At 39.4% G+C, this 20174-nt stretch overlaps 1 protein-coding gene across 9 annotated transcripts in view; it reads left to right on the plus strand.

Moving 5' to 3' along the window:
- The first annotated feature begins 2420 nt into the window (after window positions 1-2420).
- The window catches only part of PDLIM5 (PDZ and LIM domain 5), a 218023-nt gene continuing 200269 nt past the window's right edge, over window positions 2421-20174 (plus strand). For 7 of the 9 annotated variants that reach the window (XM_030819136.1, XM_003257525.3, XM_004089022.3 and 4 more), the window contains exons 1-2: window positions 2421-2564; window positions 5808-5945. In XM_030819136.1, the coding sequence (XP_030674996.1) occupies window positions 5850-5945 (96 nt within the window). In that variant the 5' untranslated portion in view covers window positions 2421-2564; window positions 5808-5849. The remainder of the gene's footprint in view (window positions 2565-5807; window positions 5946-20174) is intronic. The other 2 variants (XM_030819138.1, XM_004089023.3) reach the window with 1 other exon arrangement.

Here is a 20174-nt window from a genome sequence, read left to right on the forward strand (position 1 = left end):
TGTGGAACTGGCAGAAGCTGTAATTGCTTGCGACCTAAATTTTATTATCTATAAATGAGGATGGCATTCATTTTATAAAGTTCTTGTAAGGACTACCACACTGCATAGCACGTGGTAGGTATTTGTTAATGGTAGCTATTGTTATTTTTTTTTTATTTTTGGGTGAGATGTCAAACATGATAACATATATTAGACTCTCTAAACCAGCTCTCACACTAGGAAACACTTTCCCCCAAAGCCATCTTTTGAAAAATGTGGTGAAAGCTATGGACTGGTGCTGTCCAATGAAAATATAATGTGAAGCACATATGTAATTTTATTTATTTAGTTTTTTAGAGACAGGGTCTTGCTTTGTCACCCAGGCTGGAGTGCAAAGGCAAGATCACAGTTCACTGCAGCCTCGAATTTCTGGGCTCAGCAATACAAATGGCTGGGACCTGGGACTACAGGCGCACTACACGACGCCCAGCTAATTTTTTGAATTTTTTGTAGAGATGGGTCTTGCTATGTTGCCTGGGGTAACGTCAAACTCCTGCCCTCAAGCCATCCTCTCACCTCAGCCTCCCAAGTGCTGGGATTATAGGTGTCAGCCACTGCACCCTGCTCACATAAGTAATTTTAAATTTAGCTAGTAGCCACATTTTTTTAAAAAAGTGAAATTAATTTTAATCAAATATTATTATTATTACTCTTTTTTTTGGTGCGGAGTCTTGCTCTGTCGCCCAGGCTGGAGTGCAGTGGCACGGTCTCGGCTCACTGCAACCTCTACCTCCCGGGTTCAAGTGATTTTCCTGCTTCAGCCTCCCAAGTAGCTGGGATAACAGGCATGCGCCACCACTCCCGGCTAATTTTTGTATTTTTAGTAGACACGGGGTTTTGCCATGTTGGCCAGGCTGATCTTGAACTACTGACCTCAGGTGACCCACCCGCTTTAGCTTCCCAAAGTGCTGGGATTATAGGCGTGAGCCGTCGCGCCCGGCCATAATCATATATCATTTAACAAAACATAAAATATGATGATTTCAGCATATAATCAATATAAACATTATTGAGGCATTTTACATTATTTTTTCATAGCAAGTCTTCGAAATCCAGTGTGCATTTTACACTTCCAACGCATTTCAATTTGGGCATTACGTTTTCAACTTTAGTCCTTAAATGTAGTGCTTAAAAGAAATGTTAACGGCCTGGCGCGGTGGCTCACGCCCGCCCGTAATCCCGGCACTTTGGGGAGCCGAGGTGGGTTGGTCACCTGAGGTCAGGAGTTCGAGATCAGGCTGGCCAACATAGTGAAACCCCATCTCTACTAAAAATACAAAAAATTAGCCGGGCTTGGTGGCGCACGCCTGTAATCCCAGCTACTGAGGAGGCTGAGACAGGGGAATCGCTTGAACCCGGGAGGTGGAGGTTGCAGTGAGCCGAAATCGCATCACTGACTCCAGCCAGGGAGACAGAGCAAGAATCCGTCTCAAAGAAAAAAAAAAGTAAAGAAATGTTATCCTGCTTCAGTTTTAAATGTTAAATTATTTAAAATTACGTAAAACAAAAAATTCATGGTCTCAGTTACAGTAGCCACATTTCAACTGTTCGGTAGCCACATTTCAACTGTTCGGTAGCCACATGTGGCCAGTGGCTACCGTTAGGGAAAGAGCAGCTTTGGATCATCGCCTTTAGAATTTTGCTTGCACTTCTGGGGGCCGGGGAGCTCATGGACCTCATGATGTTCATCCTTGCTTTATATGCTCCTTGGTTAAGAATTGTCCTTTTCACGTTATATAAGCCAATTCACAGTGTAACAGTCTAGTTACTTTCCGTATGTTCACTGAACATTATTCACGTTTTCTTATGAATAAATTCCTCGGGCGTATCAAGCAACCCTATAGAAGGCTGGAAAGTGGACTATTGATTTGGATTTAGAAAAATAAACTGAAGATATAGTGGTTGAATCACTTTTGGCCGCTTTTATGTATCACTGTCTTCTGGTGTGATGGACAGGGTTAAATTCTATCTGTTAGGGTTACTGGTTTTCACCTTCCTGACAGGTAAACTTCTGGGTCTGCACTTTTCAGAGCATGTAAAGCTCTTTCAAAAAAACCGCAGGCAGTAACCGCTGAACTTGCATAGATAGAGATTTAGCCAAAGTACCCTTCTATTTTTAGGCAGAGCAACTGCTTGCCAATTTAAATTTCTGGAGAGAAAAAGGCACCCACTACAAAACGGACGCGCGGAGGATTACACCTTTGCCAGGTAGCACTCAAAATCCAAGACTACTCCCACCGAAACCCGGTAGCGCAGTTGTCTTTCCGCAGCTGCTTCAGCCAGCCCCAGCAAGCCCGAGCGCCCGGCGCCGCCGCAGCCTTCCCCGCCCCGGCGCGGCGCGGCTGGGACTGGCCCAGAGGCGTGGCCGGGAGCGGAGGGGCGTGTCCCGCGCGAGGGGTGGGGCGAGGGAGAGCCAGGAGGCGGAAGTTCCCGCGGGCGGTGGGGACGGCGCCCGCACCGCGAGTCACTTGTCAGCCCTTGTCTGAGGCGGAGGCAGCGCCGCGCCGCGCCGCGCCGGACCCGAGGTGAGTGGCGGCCGGCCGGCGATGCGCCTCTCGGATCTCCGGAGGGAGGAGGGAAAGAACCGGCCGCTGTGCGCCGAGCGCGAGGAGGGAAGCCCGGTTGGGGACGAGGAGGGGGCGCTCCTGGGGCAGGGATGGCTCCTCAGGTGCTTTCTGGGCGCGGAGCGGCGGAGGTGGGAGAGCAGCTTGGGAAAAGGAGCGCCCGGAAAAGGGCAGCGCTGGAGTCCGCGTGAGGCCAGAGGGCGAGCCGTGGGGTCCCCGCAGCCCGGGCCGACCGGGACCAGCGTAGCGGAGACGGGGACGCGGGAGGGCGCCCGGGGGTGGCGAGGGCCGGCGAGGACGGGTTCCCGGGCACTGCCGCTCCCACCCACCCGGCTGCCGGCGTCGCCGGGCACCACCGTGGTGTCTGGGTGCCCCGTCCTGCGCCAGGCTCTTGGAGGGTAGGAAGCGGGACTCAAAGGAAAAGGCGCGTTAGTTTTTCTTTGCTCTCAGGCTGCTGAGAAGCATTTATTTCTCCCCCGGGTATTTACAGTTTTGTGTAACCTGTTTGGGGAAAACTTCTGCGCGTCCAGAAATAAAGCTCGTTTAAGAAACACGTTTGTCATGAACACGAGATTTGTTAACACTTGAGTAGTTGTTGGGGCTTTTGTAAGACTGTGCCTTCGGTGCGTTTGACAATAAGTGGAAAAAGGAAGGGCGTGTGGACAGGGCAGAGCTTGGAAAGAAAATTCGTGGCGGCGCTGGGCAGGGCAGATTTAGGGTGTGATCGCCAGATCCTATCCCAAGTCCGCCTTCCTGACAGGGAGGACGTCTGAACCCGCCTGCCACGGAAACGGCCCGTTCGGTAGCCTTATTTGGCAATCAAGGCTAGGCGTGAATCCCTCCTGGAAAACTGTCCTGTCGGCTGCTTTCATCCTGTGCCTGTGGCTTTAGTTCTTCAGCTCTACCTACATTCTCTCTCCATTGCGGGGAAAGAGAATCTCAAGATATTTCTCTTTAATTTCAGGCCTTTTTTTGTCACTCTGCGTAGTTCATCTTGAGTTCTCCTTTCTCCTCTCTCACCCACTAATGAAGCTGAGATACAAGTGTGGGAAATACCGAGCTTCCTTCCCTAGTACTAGAGCAAAGACATTGTTTAGACTTTCCCTAAAAGAAAATCCATAACTATACAGAAATTCCAACCTTTTCTACGTGTTTGAAAGAGTATGCTGCTATTTCCTGCCTGCTTGGTATTTGAGGAAGGGCTTGGGCACTAATAACCAGATGGAGGAGTCTCGGAAAGGCCAGTAAAAATATTGCCATTGCTTGGGGCAGAGACTGTTTTAAGGCAAATGAATTCCAAATGAAGCTAGCAGAAGAAGAATCTACAAATGAACGGACAGTGACTAGAAATGAAATGACACTGGTTTTGTAGTGTGACTGTGACCTTGCCAGTACTAGGAATTTTAATAACAAATGAGAGACATTAGGAAGGGAATGCCCAAGTAAAGGGAAGTTGCATGTACATGGGTTGATAATCTAAATGAAATACATTTTCTTGTAGGGAAGAATGGGGCCAGAGGAAGTTGAGCCTAACTTTCATATTCTTCCCAAGACACAAGTTAAAGATTAATAAAGGAGGGCAGGCTGCCTGTGAAGTATCAGTTGGCTTTACACGATTCTGATTTGTATTGTGTCAATATCAGGACGGTCCTGTTAGTTTTCTGAAAATCTTCTTTTATAGCGGGAAAGCAATTGAATCATGTGTGGCTCATTATTTGCTTCCCACTAGTAGTTTTTCACCTATATATACAGTTTCACTTCCGGCTTGGCCTTTGGATCTTTTTTAGTGCTCTGTGCCTATTACTTCAATACTGAAGTAATGTGATATTGCCTTGTAGTTCAGTATACTACCACGCCAGTAGAAAAGCTCTTTCGGCTTCTGATACAATTTTCTGTAATTTTAATTTTCCCTGATATAATTTTTCTTTAAAAACCAGGCTTATTTGAATGTTTTGCCCCATTTTCCCTTTATGAGAAGAAGGAATGTTTGCTTTAAATATACCTGTGGCTCAAATATCTACATCTGCAACTATGAATTTGGAGTGATGGGCTAGAAATTTTGAATGGGTTAAAACATATTTTAAGAGAGGTAATATTAGGTGGTGATTTGGTTGAATAGCTTACATTTTCCAAGGAAGTATGTTTTTAATATTATAAAATTACATATCTGTTATGTTTTTAATATTTTTTAAAGATAGAGAATTTTTGTTTCTTAGTATTCCATTAAAACAAGAGAAAACTTCATTCCTCTCCTGCCATTATAACAACCAATAGGAAACTCGAAGTTTTTTTTTTTCTTTTTAAAAATTACGTGAAAGTACTACTAGGAGAGTCATCACACGCACACTTAGAGCAAAACAGACAAAAGAAAGCACCGAAGCACTGGTTCTTTTCTAAACTGCCAATTCCATTTGAATGCATTAAGGTTAACCCAGCACTTCTGCCGTATTTAGTCATAATCTTATTCACTGAGTGGCGAATACTTACTCTCTGCCTGGTGAGGTGTGTGTATAAAACAAAAAGCAGGTTGTGACTAACATCACTGCGCTAGAGTATTGCCTATCGTTGACTATCTGAAGGAAAAGTAGATATCACTTTAAGTGTGGAAAATATCATGTCCCCATAGGAGGAAATACAAGTTGTAGTTCATGATTGGAGAGAATAGTTTTGTGCATTGAAAAACAGCTTCTCATTGTAAAGAATTTAGTATTTGGAAAGCATGAATGGGAGCCTACTGATTTGCAGTCTCTTTCACATGTTAGAATAACTTAGAATTTAAGTAAGTGCAGTTGAAAGACTCTTGTCAATTGCAGACAAAAGAATACATGAAGTGGAGGGAAGGAGAAAATCATTTTGAATTCAACCTGAAATAAAATCTTGCTACATTAGTGAAGTATTGTAAAGTACTTTGAGTTAAAGCTTGCATGCAAGAAGCCACAAAATTGGATTGTAGCAAGTTGTGAAACAGATTAAGTGTCTAGAAATGTATTCTGATACAGAATTTTTAGACCATGGAAATTGCCATGAGTGTAGAAAATTTATATTAGCTCACAGATTGCTTTTCTTAAACTGAAATTAATGAGGAACTTAATTGAGACTTATCTTCTATATCCTCTCACCCCCCTCAAACAAAATACTAAACATAATTTATGTTCTAGGGTTTCAAGTAAACATTTTTGCTAATCATCTGATTTTCTTTCACAGCATATTTCATTTTCTGTCATTGGACTTTGAGCCATTAGAACCATGAGCAACTACAGTGTGTCACTGGTTGGCCCAGCTCCTTGGGGTTTCCGGCTGCAAGGCGGCAAGGATTTCAACATGCCTCTGACAATCTCTAGTGTAAGTAAACTTTACAAATTTTAGTATAGATGTTCATTCAGTGCTTAGTCCTCGGGCTGAGTTGTTTAATTCTCTGTTGACGTGTACTCTACTTATTATCATTGCTCCTGGGATTTGATCTTGGTAAATTTGATTATCTATAATAAAGGATGAGGGGAGTAGATTTAGCAAGGATAACTGATTTCAATTTAACTTCTTTTCTGTTTTCCCCCATGTTATCAATAATAAAATGGAAAAAGCATTTAACTAGGAACAGACTGTACATTTTTGAACTGTCCCTAATTTGGGGAATTCTCTGAATCTTAGTTTTTTCATATATAATTTTCAAAGGTTGTGCTATGGGATTTTAATAATCTCTTTCAGTTCCAAAAGCTGTTTATTAAAAACTGTTGATCAAAATTGAATAAAATGATTGTTTTGGAATTATTTCCTCAGCTCACTTTCTGGTGGAGGTGATAGCCAACAGTAAGATGGCCAAAAGCTACTTACCCTTGAAGAGGAAATGAAGGGCTTGGAGCTCCAACTAGATAGCCTATGAATAATTGAGATTTGGCTTTTTACCTCATTATGGATTTAGTTTGAATGTATTCTGTGTATATATTTTAAGAATATGTTTTCATGATGATGATGATAGCACTGATGAGAGGAGTAATTACAGCTTCTATTTATTGAGACTTGACTATATGTCAGGTACTGTTTCACTTTCATCACCAGTAGGTAATTATTACTATTAATTACATAAGTTTCTAAAAGGTTTGTTTTTGCATATTCAAATAAATATGAATTTCCATTCTTCTTTTACTCAAATGGTAACATATTATACACACTGTTTTTTTTTGAGACGGAGTTTTGCTCTTGTTGCCCAAGCTGGAGTGCAGTGGCGCAATCTCTGCTCACCACAACCTCCACCTCCCGAGTTCAAGCGATTCTCCTGCCTCAGCCTCCCAAGTAGCTGGGATTACAGGCATGTGCCACCACGCCTGGCTAATTTTGTATTTTTAGTAGAGACCAGGAACTCCGATCTCAGGTGATCTGCCCACCTCGGCCTCCCAAAGTGCTAAGATTACAGGCGTGAGCCACTGTGCCTGGCCCACACTGTTTTATACTTTGCTTTTTTCGCAACAATTTACCCTGGAGATCATTCTCTATTAATATATAAGGAGGTATGTGTGTTTTTTTAAAACAATTGTATAATTTTCTTTTATAGGGAAAGTGACATTTAACCAATCCCCTACTGAAGAGTATTTGTGTCATTTCCATATTACTGTTACAGTGGTACAGTGAATACCAGTACATACATATATATGTGAATATATGTATCTACGTCATTTTGAAAGGTTGTGCCATTTGAAAGGTTGCATTTGTGCAATGCATGAAAATACTATTTTTGTGCCAGTCTTACCAACAGACTTGGATATTTATCAAGTGCTGTGAATGCATCATCTCATTTAATTATCATACCGACATGCAAAATAGTGATATTATTCCCATTGTATATAACTGTGCTATGCGCTCACATGGCTGTGTGGAAGAGCTGGCTTTCCAACAGTTATGCTGTGCTGCCTCTTTCATAATTCACTTTACCTTAAATTTAGTTAGTTGTTTCTTTAATCAGATATTTAGAAGATTGTCATTTTGGTTAATAATATATATGTATGTATAAATATATATACACACACATACTCTGCATCTTGTATGTGTATCCAACTTCATTTTGAAAGATTAAAAATAAGTTTGTAATGCCTAAATATCCTTATTAAAATACTGCAAATCCCATTTTACTAACGGAGTTTCCATTGTTTCTTGGCTGTGGATTTTTTTAAAGTTATGTTTATCATCGATTTCTGCCTTGATTTCAGTTAATTAGATTTTATAAGGAAGTATATATATATATATGTAATCCAGCCTGCAAGTTTTAACACCTTTCGTGGTTAGATGAAATTTTAAATGTAAAGCATCCATGTGAAAATGTGTCATGTGATTTATTCCTGTTTGAGTGAGTTGGTATTGATGATCTATTATGGGATGATCTATTATGGGAACTATTCTACTGATGATCTATTATGGGAACAGGAGCAATCTTTGGGTATTATTGGTTTTTATGTTTTGTTAGCATTTTATATTTTAAATCTTTAATTATCTAAAGAAAGTTATTATTTAGTTTAAATGCTTGCTTTTTTGCTGAAAAAAAGTTCAGAAACAAATTGATACCTAAATGAGCCAAACTTAATTATCATTTTGTTGTGTGGTAATAGAAATGCAAATAGAGTATGTATGCGAATTTTGTGTTACTGTGCCTTTAAAAAAGTTTCATGTGCTTCAGTTTCCTGGCAGACAGTTTGAGGTACTAGCTCCATGTTGTGGTGCTGATATAACAGAACACTGTGTACATACATATGTGCCCTCCCCTGGCACAGAAGAAATGCTTTCCTTGTGTAGACAGAGTGCTAATTAAAGGATTTTGAACATACTGATTAAAAGAGACTATGGTAACAAAGCTGCTGAGTTATTTCTGTTCTCTTACAAAAGTCTCTGCCATCTACTGTGACCTTTTTGGGCCTTGTGCAGTGGGGCATGCAATTCATTCTGGACTGGAGAGGATTGGAAGGGGAGGGGGAGGAGAGAAGGGAATGTTGGCTCAATTGGGCTGCTAGGCTCTTGGCCTTTCATTGTAGTTATTTTTAACCCCTTGTGTGGTTTAAATATGCCTAGTAACATTGCCTAATAAAGGTTTGTGTTTAATAACTAATTTATATTGTGGTAAGATTATTAATGTTATAAATTTTTAACTTACTCTCATCTTAATTAGTTCTTTGGTTATACTTTTTCTGCCTTAATTATGTAAAATTACCGGGATATTACTGGTCGTCGGGTTCTTTAATTAATAGTATCAAGAAACAATTAAAACCTGAAAGCATGCTTAAAACATGTAATTTAATGATTCACTTACTTTAATAATGCATATGAAATTCCTAGCAAGGTCTGTCAGTCTCTCAATTATCTTTTATAATAATATTATAAACTTTAAAAAGAAAACTATTTAGAGACTTGAAACATTAAATATTTAACCCCCATAGTTGTAGGGAACATAGCAGTTACGGTTTTGTTTTTTTTTTTAAACTTACTGTCCACTGAAATTAAGAAAGGAAAAAAAAATCAGAAGTTTGTACTTAGCTGGGAATCTGCATCTTTAGAGTTCAAAGCTATGCAATTTTTCCTCTGATTAGGTATTATTATGGTGAACTCCAAAGGGTCATTTACATTCCTTTATAACACTGGAGCTCTGGTGTATCGAATTGTGTTTTAAGATAAATAAGCCACTAGCAGGGACTTGAACATTCCGTTTTCTTTAGATTTTGTTGTATCAGCATGTGAATATGCTGAATACAACTTGTATCCTAAAGCATACAAGCTATAACATTTTCACATTGTACTCAAATTTCTTCATCTGTATTATATGAATTTTGTATACTGTTTTGTTGGTGGATTTCTAAGATAAGATTGCCAGTTCCTGCTAGCTTTTTAAAAAGATCCTCAGGTTGCTGTAGCTGGATGATCACATGTCATTTAATTTCCGATCCTTAAAATGGAGTGCCGGCTAACTAAGTTTGCAGGCTGTCTTTTTATGACCCTGTATTTATGGAATTGCCCTGAAGCCATGGAATGTGAGGATGGGTTTCCTTGTAGCAGTGTGGGTTTGTTGGTTTTTGCCAGTATATTTTATAACAAGAAATAGGAGACTTGTTGGATAATTCAGGGCTATATTTTGGCCAGTTGATACTCTTCATGATGGAATTATAACAAAGATTATATATTTGTGAGTAACATCTTTTAAGTTGTTATATCCTGAAGTTGAAATACTCTGCTGTGTGTTACTTTCTCATTATGTTTGGGCTCTTTTCTTCACTGTCAATATTTGGATTACCTGAAGATGATCTCCCAATTCTCTGTAAACACATTTTAGATATTTCTTTAAGAGATTAGGTCATGAGGGCAGAGCCCTCATAGATAGAATTGGTGCCCTTATAAAAGAAGTCCCAGAGAGATCCCTAGCTTCTGCTGTCAGTTGAGGTTACAACACAAAGACACCATCTATAAACCAGAGGGCAGGCACTCCACAAATGCTATATCTGCCACCATCTTGATCTTGGACTTCCCTGCCTCCAAAATTGTGAGAAATATACTTCTATTATTTATAAGCTAAAAAAAAAAAAGAATTAGGTCAAACTTTTTAACATCTAAATAACAATGACTTTGATTCTCAAGAGTTAGGGGAGGATAAATTGTTACAAGCTTGGACAAAATTTTAATTGGATTTGAAAAGCAGAAGAAACTGTTGCTTGGATTATGGAGCCTTGTTTGGGAGTCTAACACAGAATAGAGAGAGACAGAATTGTGAAACACTTTGCTATGAATTCATTGATTCAGTAGTTATAGTAATACTTCCTAGAAGCCACTGAAGAAGATACAAAGTGGGGAGTCCAAAGGTTGGATGGAAAAGAAATAAGCACAGTGCTGTAGAACTAGACAGTGTCATAAGACCTGTCACAAGTCAATATTCTATGAAATGACAGATTCTGATAAGTGTTTCTCAGTTTCAGTGGGTGTAAATCTTTTGTTTGTGGGGGTTAGTTTCCTTTAGGAGAAGTTAATTGAACTGATCCTCAAAGCATGAAATTTAAACACCTCAAAGTCAGCATTTCTCCGTGTTGTCCAGTGCATAGTGAAGATGAAGACCTTTTCTTGCCATTGCTTGACTCCAAGTAAAGCTGTGAATGTAGTTGAGTGATTCTCCAGACCTGCCAGCTGCAGAGTTTCCCTCCTGCAGGAAGACAGAAAGACTTTCAGTCCTCTCAAGCTGAAATGAGAGAGCCATCCTACCTTGAATAAATGGGACCATTGTTAATTTTAAGCTCTTGAGTATTTTCTTTTATATTTCCTCCCAGCTACCCTGTCATTATGCCAAGTTAGAAAATTAATTTAGTTTGTATAACTGTATGATGTATATTTCACATGTGTGTTCACTCTGCTTTAAAAATATTAATTACCTTTTGTGTGAGGTTCAGAGACCTGTCTTTTCCCATGTGGCAGTTTTATATGTTTTGTGGTCACAAATATCAGGAATCTCAATGTAATTCTGGATAAATTTTTCTGATCTATGATTTGTAAAGAAATGAAAATCTTATATTTTTTAATTGAAAATTAGTAGTTTTAGAAAAAAAGGCGCTTGTTTGATTTTAGTAAACGTTGGGCATTTTGAAAAGTTATTCAGAGAAATGTTACTGGTAGGCAGGACTTTTGTATCTGATGGAGGAAACCGCTGTAGGGTTTGGATACAATAAGACTAGCGGGCTGGGCGCAGTGGCTCACTCCTGTAATCTCAGCGTTTTGGGAGGACAAGGTGGGAGGATCACTTGATACCAAGAGTTCAAGGTTACACTGGGCTGCAGTCATGCCACTGTACTCCAGTCTGTGCCACAGAACCAGACCCTGTCTCAAAAAAAAAGAAAAAAAAAAAGGTAAGAATAGCACTTTAGACCTTGGGAAAGAACGTTTTCATATAACCTACTCATGAGTTAGGTATATCTACCTACTTAAACTAAGAATAGATAGATAATAGATAATGTACAGCTGTATATTTGAATGACCTGGATTTAAATCTTAGCTGGAAAATCAGTTCATTAATTTGAGCTTCTGATTTTCTTTGATGTATGGGAAATGCTTTGTAAATTAAAAAGTATTATACAGGTACATTTGATTATTATTAATAATTTGGAGCCTATGAGCTTTCCATTTTTTTTAGAACTTCTGAGGCAAAGAGCTTTTCTTTATGATAGTTGCTAGTCACACTACATGTGAATACACAGTTGAACAGTGGTCTTTGTGACATTGGTCTTTGTGACATCCCGTTAGCAGTAGTTCTTACCCAGATTCCCATATACCACAGGACCAGTTATGTCTTTTTCCCCCAGTTACAACTGTATTGAGGACAAATCAGTTATGATTTAGTTATTTCTAGAAGCAAACGTTGCTTTAGACAAAAAAGGAGTTACTACTTTGGCATCTTATGAGAGATAATTATGTTTCAGCTTTGGCAGATGAGACTCTAGGCCTTTATTTCAGTATCTGAGATGCAAAAAATATTGAGTATGTGGCATAAAATTTGACAAAACTAGATATTAGCATGTGAAATAACAATATGTGGATATATTTGCAAATAAATGACCTAATGGGAATGAAAAGAAAACATTAAGTAACTAAAGAGCAGTGACCATGGTGTCTACTGATTCTTTAGGTATTCTATGTGTCGGGCCACTGTATAGTCTTGTTGAGAAGGCAGGTTTGGTTCCTTAATTAACAGAGCGGGAAAAATCACTTTTCTAGCGTACATTGTTTTTATTAAGAGGTTTTTTTTAAACGTAATAAACTAAGAATGGACAAAGCAGAGAATATTGAGTGAGTATTCCCTTATTCCTTCACCTTCTTTCTTATTTTTTTCTTTCCTGTTGTTTAAGTATAGTTATCTACCCTTCTGTAAATACTCAGATTTCTTTTATAGCTGATGTTGTCACCCATTTTTTATGACAATTACTAGAACAAAGTTCACCAACCTTGTTGGCATTTAGTAACTAGGCTCCCAACTGGGCTAAGCAGTTGTGGTAAATGTCCCTAATAGGTGTAAATAGAGGAGAGTAAAATGAACTGGAAATGTTCCCCCCCGCCCCCCGCCGCCCGAGACGGAGTCTCGCTCTGTCGCCCAGGCTGGAGTGCAGTGGCGCAATCTCGGCTCACTGCAAGCTCCGCCTCCCGGGTTCACGCCATTCTTCTGCCTCAGCCTCTCCGAGTAGCTGGGACTACAGGCGCCCGCCACCACGCCCGGCTAATTTTTTGTATTTTTAGTAGAGATGGGGTTTCACCGTGGTCTCGATTTCCTGACCTCGTGATCCGCCCTCCTCAGCCTCCCAAAGTGCTGGGATTACAAGCGTGAGCCACCGCGCCCGGCCTGGAAATGTTAATAGGAGGGAATGAGAAAGAAAAAGTTGGATGAGAGAAGAAGATAAAGAGGACTTTTTAAAAGGCTGCAGTGTGTCGCCCAGGCTGGAGTGCAGTGGTGCAATCTCGGCTCACTGCAACCTCCGCCTCCCGAGTTCAAGCAGTTCTCTGCCTCAGCCTCTTGAGTAGCTGGGATTACAAGCATTCGCCACCATGCCCAGCTAATTTTTTTTGTATTTTTAGTAGAGACAGGGTTTCACCATGTTGTCCAGGCTGGTCTCGAACTCCTGACCTTTGATCCACCCACCGCAGCCTCCCAAAGTGCTGGGATTACAGGCGTGAGCCACCACACCCGGCTTGATTTTCTTTAGGTAAGACATTCATATGGTTCAAAATTCAAAAGATACATGAGCATATAGGGGGAAATGTCTCCTGGTGCCCTGCTGTTCCTTTCCTCTTCCTGGAAGCCACCTGTGTTAGTAGTATACTTCCAGAGATAATCTATATAGGTTTATCTCCTCCCCACCCTCCTTTTAACACAAATAGTATGCTTAATAGAAATACTTATTTTTTTGGCATTTTGTTCACTTAACCCAACATCAGTAAATATATTTTCATTCCTTTTTTACCACTACACTGTGTTTGGATTTGTCATAATTTTTTAAATCAGTTCCTATTGATAGACAATTAGATTTTTTCTAGTCTTGTGCTTTTACTGACACTGCAGTGTAAGTTTTGCCCATATATGTATATATATATGTGTAGACATTTAGATTTTTTCTAGTCTTTTTGCTTTTATTGACATTGAATTTAAGTTTTGCCAATATATGCGTGTATATATTTGTATATTTGTCACATAAATTCTTAGAAATGGAATTGATGAGTCAGAGGGTGTATGCATTTGTAATTTTGACTGATATTGCCGTCTTTATAGAGACACTCCTACTCACAATATGAGGATGCCTATTTCCCCATACCTATGCTAGCCTGAGTTTCAACAGACCATAGTCATTTCCAATCAGATGGGCCAGTTTCCACCTGTCTTCTTTTTACAGGGCTCAGTCACAAGTATTTTACAAAGGATTTTCTGTGTTTTCAAGTGGTTTGTTTTCCAATTTGCAAGATAATCTAGGAAATAAAAAAATGCTGCTCTTCTTTAAATGATACCATTAATTTCTTAAAAGATGCCATTTTCTGAATTCTTTCATCCAGGGCTTTTATTAGTAATTATCTCTATCATTTGTTTCCCATTTCTAAACTGACTTCCTCTCTCTCTTAACCTATTACTCCCAGTTACATGGCAAAAGATTTTGTGTTTTTGGCAAAGTGCACCGTCATAGACTTTTTGGAAAATTAAGCAAATCACATTTAATAGATTCAAAGTTGTTAACTTTGGAATCTGCTCAGTAGGCTGATAATACAATTGACCCTTGAACAAAATAGGGTTTAGGGGCACCAACCCCCTGTGCAGCAAAAAATCCATGTATAACTTTTGACTCCCCCAAAATTTAGCTACTGATAGCCTACTGTTGACCAGAAGCCTTACCCATAATATAAACAATTGATTAATGCATATTTTGTATAATATTAAATACTGTATTCTTAGAATAAAATAAGCTAGAGAAAACATTATTTAAAAATCATAAAGAAGAGAAAATATATTTACTGTTCATTAAGTGGAAGGGAGTCATCGTAAAGGACTTCATTCTTTTCATCTTTGAGTAGGCTGAGAAAGAGGTGGAAGAGGAAGGGTTGGTCTTGCTGTCTCAGGGTGTGGCAGAGGTAGAATAGGTGGAGGTGGAAGGGAAGCAGGAGAAAGCAGGAGAGTTGGGCACACTTGGTGTAACTTTTATTGAAATCTGCCTGTAAGTAGACCCGTGCAGTTCAAACCTGTGTTATTCAAGGGTCAACTGTATGTGTGGTTTTGAATTCTAGTCTTTAGCTCCTTTTATATGATGTGACAAGGAGACTGATCATTATGAGGTGTTCACTATGGTCCGAGGAATGGCAGATTTCACCGTTATGAGACTCAGTGTGTTTTTATTATCAACCTTTATTAGCTAATGGAAGTTAACTGAAATCAGGTAGGTTTATAGAGTGTTCTGTAGCATAGTGAGTCAGGCATTGTGAAGGTATACTAATGTGTGGCACAAGGTAGTTACTCATTTTAGCCTAGTGTGAGCAGCAGAGTGTATGTCTTGGTAACTATAGTAACAAAAAGAGTAAGGATGCCAGGGATGTTTGTATTTTTTGTGGTAAAGATGAGGGAAGGAGGAATTTCTCTTTAGTGTGTTGCTGTAAATGTTAAATATGATGAGAAGAGTTTTGAATTAGAGAAGAATTTGCAACACTTGTTATTTGGATTCTGTGAATTGTTAAACATTTTTTCCCCCAAGGTCCAGAGATTGATTTAACAATGGCCACTGTACTTCATGATAATTGTCCTGGCTAAATTTTAATTGAAGAAAAGAGAAAGTAGTTATTGTAATGACATTAACAATTCAATGCTGTTTACCATTGATTGGATCAGGGATTTAAGGGTTGTCATTCAGTTCCATTGAGATCTAATTAACAGCCCAGTATTTTTCAAATGATTTCTGGGATGTTAACTTTTGGAAGTGGTAGAATTAAGAGATTTAGTAAGGTCGTATAACACTAGCCAGAGCAGGCTATGTTTGTTCTGAAAGTATGTTCTGAAAGTATTTTTCTTCTGAGAAAACGTTACTGGAGGACAAATGTCCTTTAGAAAACAAATGTTTTGTCCCTTAACTAGGACCAATTAGAAATGTTCTGGAGAAAGAAATTATATCTAGCTAGCTAGCTATCGTGTTACACATGTAATTTCCATGATTTTGAACATTCCTTTGAAGTATCTTTATGCTACTCACTTGCAAATATCCTACAAATGGTTGTTTTGATCTTTTTAGAGTAGATGTTTCTGTTTTGTTTATATGTACCTCTGTCTATTCTGGAAGATTCTGGTTATTTGGTGTCCCTTTCTCTGAGTGATTCTTTGCTGTTTTAGCAGACAAAGGTGTTTCCAAAATTCATGAATGGCTTATCCTCCTTCAGGCTGGCTCCTTATCCTCAGGCTGGCATCTTGACTAGGCAATAATTTTAGAAACTTATATTTAATATATTACTGCTTTATTTAATAACTGTATGAGCTTCCCATTATCTTTTGAATTATTACTTAATTTCTCTGGTTGGTTTTCAAGTTGCATATAAATGGGCCCGTTTAATGTAACTTGAGTTTATAGTGCAAAATGCCAATTTTGAACCCTGAAGTCCTTAGTCTTTTTATTCTTTTTGCATACTACTTTTATTTATTCTTATCATCCCTAAAGCCCTATCTCTCCCTCAAGGAACATTCATGTATCCTTTGCTCTCTGAAATGTTTGACTATTCCAGTTCAATTCAGTCTCCTTTCTTTCTTGTATTAAATAATAATGATAATAATGAAAATATGCTAACGTTTATTGAGCCCTTGTTACTGTTTGGGTCCTGTTCTAGATGTTTTGTACATGTTCGATTATTTAATTCTCATAACAGCCCCATGGGGAAGTGTGATTTTATTTTATTTTATTTTTGTTTTTTTTTTTTGAGATGGAGTCTTGCTCTGTCACCCAGGCTGTAGTGCAATGGCATGATCTCGGCTCACTATAACCTCCGTGTCCCAGGTTCAAGCAGTTCTCCTGCCTCAGCCTCCTGAGTAGCTGGGACTACAGGTGTGTGCCACCACACCTGGCTAATTTTTGTATTTTTTTTTTTTTTTGGTAGGGACGGGGTTTCACCATGTTGGCCAGGCTGGTCTCAAACTCCTGACTCCCGCCTCAGGTTATCAAAGTGCTGGGATTACAGGCATGAGCCCGGCCAGGAAGTATGATTTTAAATCTCCGATTTAGAGATGAAGAAACTGAGGGGCAGAGAGGTTAAGTAACATGCCCAAAGTTACACAGCTAATAATTGGTTAGGCTCAGGATTTGAAACCAGCCAAACTGAGTAGTAATAATGTATTTACCTATTATGGTCTTATTTCCGAGGAATAGATGACAGCTTTCACTAGGGATAGCCACATTTGTGTGTGTGTGTGTGTGTGTGTGTGTGTCTGTTTCTTTTTTTTTTTTCCCTTTGTTTTTCAGACAGGGTCTTGCTCTGTGGCATGGGCTGGAGTGCAGTGGCACTATCACAGCTCACTACATCCTTGACCTTCTGGGTTCAAGTGATCCTCCTACCTCTATCTCAGCCTCGCAATTAGCTGGGACTGCAGGTGCATGCCACCATGCCTGGCTAATTTTTTAATTTTCTGTAGACACAGGGTCTCATTATGTTGCCCAGGCTGGTCTGTAACTCCTGATCTCATGTGATCCTCCCATCTCAGCCTCCCAAAGTGTTGGTATTATAGGCCTGAGCTACTGGGCCAGGTCTGTGTGTTTCTTAACCAGAGAATAGATCCTAGAGAATCAAAAACTTGTATGTATGGGAGTAACTGAGATTATTAACAAAAAAATATATAACTGGTTTCCAGACTGACTAGTAGTCAGAATCATCAATGAGACTTTAAAAGTGTGGATTCAAGGACTTTGACACAGACTTTGAATTTAGGATATTTAGGGATTCATTAGATTCCACATTTTTAACATGCTTTTAGATGTTTCACCTGCACCAGTTGGGTTCCATTTTGTGTACTTATGTTTGGGAACCATATGTAGCTTTGCTTTTGTAAAAACAAAAAAAATTTTATTATAGAGCTTTTGTTACTTAGATCATTTCAGCAAAAAGGTTAAGGCTAAGTTACTTGGAATTTGAACTGGAGTTGACTAAATAATGTGACAGATCTGCTTTTCTCCAACTGCCAGCCTCTTCCTGGTTTTTCAGAGTTCAGTCACCATAGGTCAAGTCTTTTATAGAAGTAAATGGCAGTTTTAATAATATATGACATCAGGTATTAGTTATGTTTATGATGCTGTAAACACCTTTATGACAAATGAAAGATTTGGAGGACTTTGAAATTGGCATGCTATTTATAATATTTTAATACTTTAACAGTTAATACGGAATGTTAGATTTACCAAAGACTTACAGAGAAATCCTTGGCTGTACTAGGTTTTGTTTTATACCTCACGATAAAGTGGTTACATTAAAGTTAAAACAAACAAGTTACAGTCTTTTCAGGCCATGGCCAGAGAGATCAATTCAAATATTTGGACTCCATGTTAGATTTCACAGCAGTACAGTTTAAGTATAATTAATAGTTCATGTATTTTGTTAGATCATGAGCCTCTCTTATCACTCAAGAAAACCCCCGAGTCTTATTTATTTAAGATTACTTTAGAATTCCCAGTACATATTCAGTAACTGTTGATTAATGATCACAGTGCTAATAGAGAACGAATGGGAAGCTGGGTTGCAGTTGCAATCACGTTTCTTCTAGATTTGTTAATGTACCTGATTGATAGAATTAACTGATGAAAGTTTTTTTTTTTTTTTTTGAGACGGAGTCTCGCCCTGTTGCCCAGGCTGGAGTGTGGTGGCATAATCTCAGCTCACTGCAACCTCCGCCTCCTGGGTTCAAGCAATTCTCTGCCTCAGCCTCCCGAGTAGCTGGGATTACAGGCACCCACCACCACGCCTGGCTAATTTTTGTATTTTTAGTAGAGACAGGGTTTCATCATCTTGGCCAGGCTGGTCTTGAACTCCTGACCTCGTGATCCACCCGCCTCAGCCTCCCAAAGTGCTGGGATTACAGACATGAGCCACCGCGCCCAGCCTGATGAAACATTTTAATGAAACACTTTAATGAAACATTTTGGTTTTCCTTGTTTTCAATCCTAATCAGGATTTAAGTTTCTAGGAAGTACCCTAGAGGTTACATTATGTGATAGACCCTTACTTCCCAAGGTGGTCTTCCCATGTGTCAGCCAGGATTTTTTTGTCTTTCTGACCCAACAGTTCTACTTCTTTTCTTTAGTGCCATGTACAACAAACATGCATGTTTGCACAGTACAGCCTTTCAAACAGGGGAATGAGTTATATTTCCCTTTGAGTCTTGTGGATATTCTGTAAGAAGCCATTTCTTCAAATGTTTCTCTCATGACAGCTTCCCTATCTTCACATCCCTTAGCATTTACCTTTAAAAGTAGTTTAGGTTTTAATTGTCTCTTTTAAGTCAACTCCTAGAACTGAACCTAATACCTCAGATATGTTAAGACCAATGCAAAGTTTTAGTTATGAAGTAAGGAAACTGATTTTTGTATGACTCGATGGTGGGATTTAGAAGCTGTTTTGAGCAGTGGGCTTGATGGAACTTTCACTTTTTTCCCCTCTATGCACTTCTTTTTTTGGTGATGGGGTCTTGCTCTGTCACTCAGGCTGGAGTGCAGTGGTGCAGTCAGAGCTCCATGCAGCCTTGAACTCCTGGTCTCAAGTGATCCTCCTGCCTTAGCCTCCCAAGTAGCTGGAACTACAGATGTGCGCCACTGTGCCCAGCTAATGTTTTACATTTTTTGTAGAGATGAGCTCTTGTTTTGTTGCCCAGGCTGGTCTCAAACACCTGGGCTCAAGTGATCCTCGGATTACAGGAATGAACCACGGTGCCTGGCATCTGTGCACTTTTGTACTGCTTGAAATTTTTACAGTTTCTATGTCTTCTGTTTAAGAGAAAACATAAAAAGAGAAAGAAAACTAAACCTAGTCTGTGCTCTGTACATGTGCATATTTAGGCTTGTCTGGACATAATATGGAGATTAGGAGAGCCTAAGAGAAGCAGATGTTTTTGTTTGTTTTGTTTTTAGGTGTGTATGTTTGTGTGGTGCGTGTTAGGATGAGAAATCAAAGACTCAGGAGAATAAATTTAGGAAAAACATAATTGAGGTGTAGTCAAACTTAGTCCTTGTAGATTTTATTGTTACTACTTACTATCTTTTAGGAGAAGTCGGTGAATTCTCGGTATGGCAGGTTATGTCCTGTTGGTATGGTTTTCTGAATGACACATGTCAGAGCCATAAGAAGAGGTGTTAGTCAACACATATTTATTGATCTCTTACCATGTTCTGGGCCTTGGATATAGAGTGTGCTTTTCCATTTTCTGACAAAGGCCACATGGCACGTGATATGAAATGTAGGAAGGAGATTGGACATAGGAGAGGACATAAATGTCATCAGATCTAGGAAAGGAAAAGATGAGCATTGATCACATAGCCTATGTCAGGGTTGCAGGGAGCTTCTAGACTAGGA

The sequence above is a fragment of the Nomascus leucogenys genome, chromosome 9, assembly GCF_006542625.1.
Source record: "Nomascus leucogenys isolate Asia chromosome 9, Asia_NLE_v1, whole genome shotgun sequence".
NCBI lineage: Eukaryota > Metazoa > Chordata > Mammalia > Primates > Hylobatidae > Nomascus > Nomascus leucogenys.